The following is a 6,630-nucleotide window of genomic DNA, read 5'->3' on the forward strand; positions in this document are numbered from 1 at the left end:
AGCCGCACTTGTACCAGAACTCCGATCTCCTTTTATAGTTAGGGACGTTGATCCAGCAAGCAACCTCACCAAAGTGCAAAGACTTGTGTGTGACTACATATACAAAGACTTCGGACAAAATAGCCCTCTTTATAAGTAATTTTTCCTTAATTCCTTTTTTTTACATTTGTTGCTACTGTTTTTATTCGTGATCCACTTGTATATTATTGCTTGGTAATTTAAATGATGTATTTTCAACAGTGAGCAGGTGTTCATGTATAAGGGCATTACTGTTACTCGTCCTCTGTTTCAGAGCCTTAAACCTCGAGAACTTGTGTCAAGTGTTATCATTGATTGTTGGTCGGCCTACTTGAATCATCGAGAGATAACAAAGAGCGATTCCAGTCCATTGAGATTTTACATTGGTACACATGTGCTTGTAAGTTCACTGTTTGGTTCTTCCTATAATTTTTAATATTTATGTTTGCATTGATACATTTGTGTTATATTTTAATCTTGTTGTCCTTACAGATCATGTTTTCTGATTATAAGAGGAATAAAAGCGATGAGAGTAGGTACAAATATTTCAAAAATGCAATGAATGATGAGTTGAAGCAATTTCCTAGGATTTCATTGAAATCTATTGACATGGTGATTATTTAGACGATAATTCAGTACTTTAATTTATCAAATTCTAATCACTGTTTTGTCCTACTTACTGTCATATTTTCTTTTTGTTAGTTTTTCTTCCCGGTTGCATTTAACGGACATTACTACCTCATGGTGTTTGACTTGAAGAACCCTGCATTTCACATTATTGATAATTGGCTTACTCGCGCCAAAGTTGAAACAACTATGGTGATACCCCCATGCTAGTGGTAAGTGTTGCGTAACGAAATGTGTACATGTTTTCTATTTTTTGTATATTGTTATGCTTGTTGCCTTTGCAATAGGCTGCTGCTTTGGGGAATTTTTTAAAAGAAAACAGAGACATACATTCTAAAGGAGATATGGTCTGTCAGCTTACTCCCGTCAAAGTTAATATGCCTTGGAGGACAACTGAAAATGTTGAGGATTGCGGAGTGTTTACCATGAGACATATGGAAACGTTTATGGGTGATCCAAAATGGAAGTGTGGTCTTAAAAAAAATGACGTAATGGTTCATTTTTTTTAGTTTTTCCTCTTAATTTGGTTGACTCGGTATTTTTATTATTATTGAAAATCATTTCATTTAAACTATACTATACATGTAGGTTGCAACACTTACCAAGCTGAGAGACAAATATGTTTCAACTTTGATTCTTTTCAATGGGAGCGAATTGTCTACTGACATTCTTGTTCGAGCCAAAAAAACATCAGAACCAGATTCAAGGACTCGAGAAAGATGTTGAAGAATGTGTTGATGATTCTAATGAAGCATAATCCTTATTTTGCTGCACCATATGACTTTTGTAACATCTTTTTTAGCACATGCTTTTAATTTCACATACCTATGGTATTGTATACACTATCTGAAAGGTGGCAACAATCATTTAATCATGCAATGTATGAATGATTTTTTGAAAATTTCTCAAGCATTTGTTGTCGAACCAATTTCTTGGTTTATGTTTGGTATCTGTAAATTACATAATTTATAATTTGAATCCCTCAAAAATCCTTGTTCATAATTGAATTGTACTCCCAAGATTGTTAGAATGAACGTTGGGGTATTCTGAACATGTACCACAAACATTCGGAATCATTCAGACATAAGTTCTGAACCTTTGGTGTATACATCATTATGTGAATCTGATGGAAAACAATTTTCCCAAGAAACTCCTTTTATATATAATTTCAAAAATGAGTAATCTAACAATCGTAAATCATCCATAAAATATAAGCATTCACCAAAAACCATAATCCATGTTTAAGTATTTAAAAGTGTAAAACCAATCAATCTTAATGCCATCAACAATCAATGCCATCGACAATCAATCTTCACTGTCTTCATCCTCATCCTCTGAATAAGATTCTTCAACCTTTTTAGAACATGTTCTTGAGTTGTGACCTTTTCTCCCACAAGTCTGGCATACTCTTTGTTTTTTCCCGCTTTTCTCGAGCGCTTTTAGAACACTTGACTGAATTCGCTTACCACTCCCCTTATTACGTGATTTTTGTGGAACTTGGATGTTTATCTCTTTAGGAATGCTGCACCCAACATACCTTTCCATTTCCGAAATCGTGTTGAGGATTAGTGGCTCGTTGCTTCGATGTTGCTTTATTTCCATTTTGACTTCTCTAATTTTATCTATTAACATTTGTATGTCTTTCTCATTTTCTTCTGCAAGGCTGACACAAGAGTACATTTCTTCCCAAAGCTCATTTGTCATTCTTTTTTTGTTGTCTGATTTCCCAACATCCTCCATTTTATTGCCATGCTTATCAAAGACGGGCTTCATCAACGCATTCTTCGTCCATCTATTAAGAACATATTTGTCTGGAATCATTCTTATGTTCTTATTCTTTAACACCCATATGACATGCTTACATAGCATACCCATTCGTTGATACAAACAACAACTACAAGTGATTTCTTCTCTACTTGCTGTAAATGCAACTTCCCATGTCTTTCTTTCTCGCTCTATGTCGTTGATAATATATACCTCTGTGCCGTCTGTAGCATGTACGTCCACCATGCCACAATTGTACACTGCTGCACATAACTCGTTCTAGAAATCCTTAAAAGTTGCATGCGTGTAAATTTCTGAAGCGTGTTTTTCTAACTGAACCGGAGTTTTCAATGGAGATGTTGAGTGTTTGTTTTCCGAGTTCAGTTTTGATTGTTTGTGGCATTGTGCATCCATTGCACTCTCAAAAGACATCCAAAATTCAACAAGAGTCGCATGAGGTGTAAGAAAACGATCGAAGAAACTATTTTCACTCTCTGATCTTGATGTCACCCTCATAATACCCGCCGTAAATATTTCTCTAAAATATGCAGGAACCCAATCTTCTTTAATTTCGTAGAGAGACGAGAACCAAGGATGGTCTACCAAATCATAATCAATCATGATATTAGCCCAAGCTTCTTCAAATTCATCAGGTTCACAATGATTGTTCCAAACGCATGCATTTAAACGCTTCTTGAAATCCTCGTCTTCCCATAAATACGCATCAACTTTTTCACGAAGTTTCTTCATAATATGCCACATGCATAACCTGTGAGATGTATCTGGAAATACTTCCTCAATTGCTGGTTTCATAGAAGGACATTGATCAGTTATAATTGCTTTTGGTGCACAACCCCCCATTGCATCAAGAAATGCTTTGAAAAGCCATGTATATGCTTCAATGCTCTCGTGTGATAGTAGCCCCGCTCCTACTGTTACACACCTTTTATGTTGATCAACAGCAGTAAATGGTACAAAAACCATGTCGTACTTATTTGTACGAAAGGTGGAGTCGATGGAAAGCATGTCACCAAATAAAGCATAGTTTTTCCTAGATATGGTGTCTGCCCAAAACAGCCCTGATAGACACTGTTTTTCATCAACTTCGAAGTCAAAATAAAACGTGCTACACGTCTCTTTTTTTTGAGAAGAATTATCTATCACCATTTGTGCATCAGACAAACCAATGTACTGTTTCATATCTCTCACAAAGTTCTTGAAATCAGTCTCGGTAGCACCAACATTACTATAACCTCCCGACAACTCTTTCCAACCTCTAAATGCTTTTACTGGCCCCATCTTTAACCGTGCTGCTTTTACAACAAAGGTCTTCTGAATCGATGTCATTTTCCTGTTTTCCTTCATAAACAACATTGATGATGGTGATGCTAAAATATGCTTGTGTCCTTCATGGAATCCAGTAACTTTATACTTTCCATCTACTTGCAGTGAAATTGTACCATAGCTTCACATTCAATACGAGTAATCAACCGCACACGATCTGTTTTTTTATCTTTACTCTCCTCCCTTGTTCCAGCCTTGTTGCATAACACTCTCCTTAACGTAAATACTTCAACATTTCCTTTTTTCCTTTTTGTTGTACCCAATCTAGTTTGAAAGCCACAATGTTTTGCATATTCTTTGTAAAACTGAACTCCTTCTTCTATGGTATTGTATAAATCTCCTAGTTTAGGCTTCTTCTCATCTACGCATGGCGGAAAGTACTCCTCAGGTTCTTCTGGTAGAATAGTGCAAATTGGTGTAGACAATAATGTCGAAATCGCTGAACTAACTTCATCATTTGCTTACATTTAATCTGCACAACTGGAAATTGAAAATATTAGTATACACTCATTGTTAAAATCAATCAAGTTTTCTGAATCTATGATATATAAGTTCTGCACATTTAGTATAAATTTCCTGAACTTATGCTATATATTTTCTGAACCTACAGTACAAATTATATTGGAAAAATACCATACAACATTGGAAAAATTCTCTGAACCTACAGTACAAATTTCCTGAACTTATGCTATATATTTTCTGAACACTACAAAGAAGTTACAAGTACAAATTATCGTGGAGTATCTCACACCCAACCCAGTACAAAAAATTCTCTGAACCTACAGTACAAATTTCCTGAACTTATGCTATATATTTTCTGAACCTACAGTATACATTTTCTGAACAACTTATATTATACATATCATCTCTAATAATTGATCTTCCAACTGTGATCTTATAGAAGTTGTTCAAAAAATATCCACACAATCAATCAAATATCTCTTTTCCCAGGACCCATGATACCAATTCATTAATCTAAGATAACAATTACTGAATCCGTACAATTTCATCAATCAAATACCAATTCAATTTGTAGAAAAAGTCGATGAGAAAATATGGACACAATCGATCAAATCTCTTTTCCAGGACCCATGAAACTAATTCATGAATCTAAGCTAACAAGTAATGAATCCATACAATTTCCTCAATCAAATAACAATTCAATCCACAAAAAAAAAAATCGATCAAGTTTAATTAGTTGTTTACCTGGATATAATCGATTACTTGCTGTCAATTACTTTGATAATCTTGTATGCAATTGGTTTGATCATCCTTGTTTTTCGATTACGAAGAAAATCTGGGTGTTTTTTTGGTGGATTTGTAATTGCGGTGACAAGGTTAGGAAATTTAGGGGCTTTTGACAAATAAACAGTGGTTTTGTAAAAAGAAAGGTAGCTTAATAATTGTTGCGCGCGTTAATCTTAGCCGTAGGTAGTATTCATCGAATGGTGAGCAATGGTCTCATGGTTCTCATGGGGAGAGGATTCTCATGGGTTCTTAACCCTATATATATATATATATATATATATAGCTATCTAGCCAATGGCGTAAAAAGGGTCAGAACACACAATATTAGACTGACCACGATAATTAAATGAAGTACATAAAAATAGAGTTATGATGTCTTCAACATATATCATAGTCACTCTGAACCTTGTTCTTCAACGACTTTCCTATTTGTAAACAACCGATTGAAGGTATTATCGGTGTGGATAGTTCTCCAAATGACTGCCAGCAGTATGGATCGGATATTCGATAGAGTCCTTCCAGTGGCTTTAGTTGTATGGTATTTAAGGTTATGTCAGTGCATGGATGGTCATCACTGCACGCCAAATGTACTGACTTTACTGTATATGTTCCTTTAATGTTTTGATATGTGATGCTTGACACAGCAACAACCGTTGTTTCATTCTTGCATTTGCTTTTGTCACAATAATATTGGTCAATCACAATCGGTAGTTGAACCTCAGTCATTTGAATGTTTGAGAACATTATTCCTTGCACAAATCCGGAACCACCCTGGAGAACAGAACAGTTGGAGGCATATATGAAAGTAATCTATTTCCCTGATTATGTTAAGCATGTACATCATCCTTATATAGTGTAGCTAGGTTACAATTAGGTACAATAACAGAACAATATTCTAGCCTATAATTATGCCTAGTCAATGTAGAGAAGCAACTATACAGGAGAAATAATAGGTAACAAATTAGTGTAACAAATATGCAGAGAATATAGGAATATTCTAATAGGCTCCCTCAGTCGAAGCGGGAGGAGGACGGATGCTGAGACTGGCTCGAAAATCGTCAAATAGGATAGGTGGCAGGCCTTTGGTAAATATGTCCGCATATTGATATCGGGATGGTACGTGGCAGACCTTAACTTGTCCAACAGCGACTTTTTCGCGAACAAAATGTATGTCAATCTCTATGTGCTTGGTACGCTGATGGTTAACTGGATTGCCCGAGAGATAGATGGCCGAGACGTTATCACAGTACACGACCGTGGCATGACGAATAGGGCAGTGAAGTTCAAGTAATAAATTTCGGAGCCAACACGACTCAGCTACGACATTAGCTACACCGCGATACTCGGCTTCGGCACTTGATCGTGACACGGTGGCTTGTCGTTTCGAAGACCAGGAGACTAAGTTATCTCCGAGATATACGCAATAGCCCGAGGTAGACCGTCGAGAGTCTGGACAGCCACTCCAATCTGCATCCGTATAGGCGATAAGAGTGGAAGTCGATGATTTATGTAAGTGCAGGCCATACCGTGAGGTTCCCTGGAGGTAGCGTATAATGCGTTTAAGTGCACCAAGGTGTGCTTCACGAGGATCGTGCATGAATAAGCAAATTTGTTGAACGGCGTATGAAA

At 36.3% G+C, this 6,630-nt stretch overlaps 2 protein-coding genes across 2 annotated transcripts; both read right to left on the minus strand.

Moving 5' to 3' along the window:
* Nucleotides 1–1,950: 1,950 nt before the first annotated feature.
* LOC141629246 (uncharacterized) lies at nucleotides 1,951–2,655 on the minus strand. The gene has a single exon (XM_074442276.1). It carries the CDS (start codon nucleotides 2,653–2,655, stop codon nucleotides 1,951–1,953), a length of 705 nt encoding a protein of 234 aa, XP_074298377.1.
* Nucleotides 2,656–2,688: 33 nt separating this feature from the next.
* LOC141629247 (protein FAR1-RELATED SEQUENCE 5-like) lies at nucleotides 2,689–3,756 on the minus strand. The gene has a single exon (XM_074442277.1). It carries the CDS (start codon nucleotides 3,754–3,756, stop codon nucleotides 2,689–2,691), a length of 1,068 nt encoding a protein of 355 aa, XP_074298378.1.
* Nucleotides 3,757–6,630: the final 2,874 nt, after the last annotated feature.

Source organism: Silene latifolia, chromosome Y (genome assembly GCF_048544455.1).
Source record: "Silene latifolia isolate original U9 population chromosome Y, ASM4854445v1, whole genome shotgun sequence".
Lineage (NCBI taxonomy): Eukaryota > Viridiplantae > Streptophyta > Magnoliopsida > Caryophyllales > Caryophyllaceae > Silene > Silene latifolia.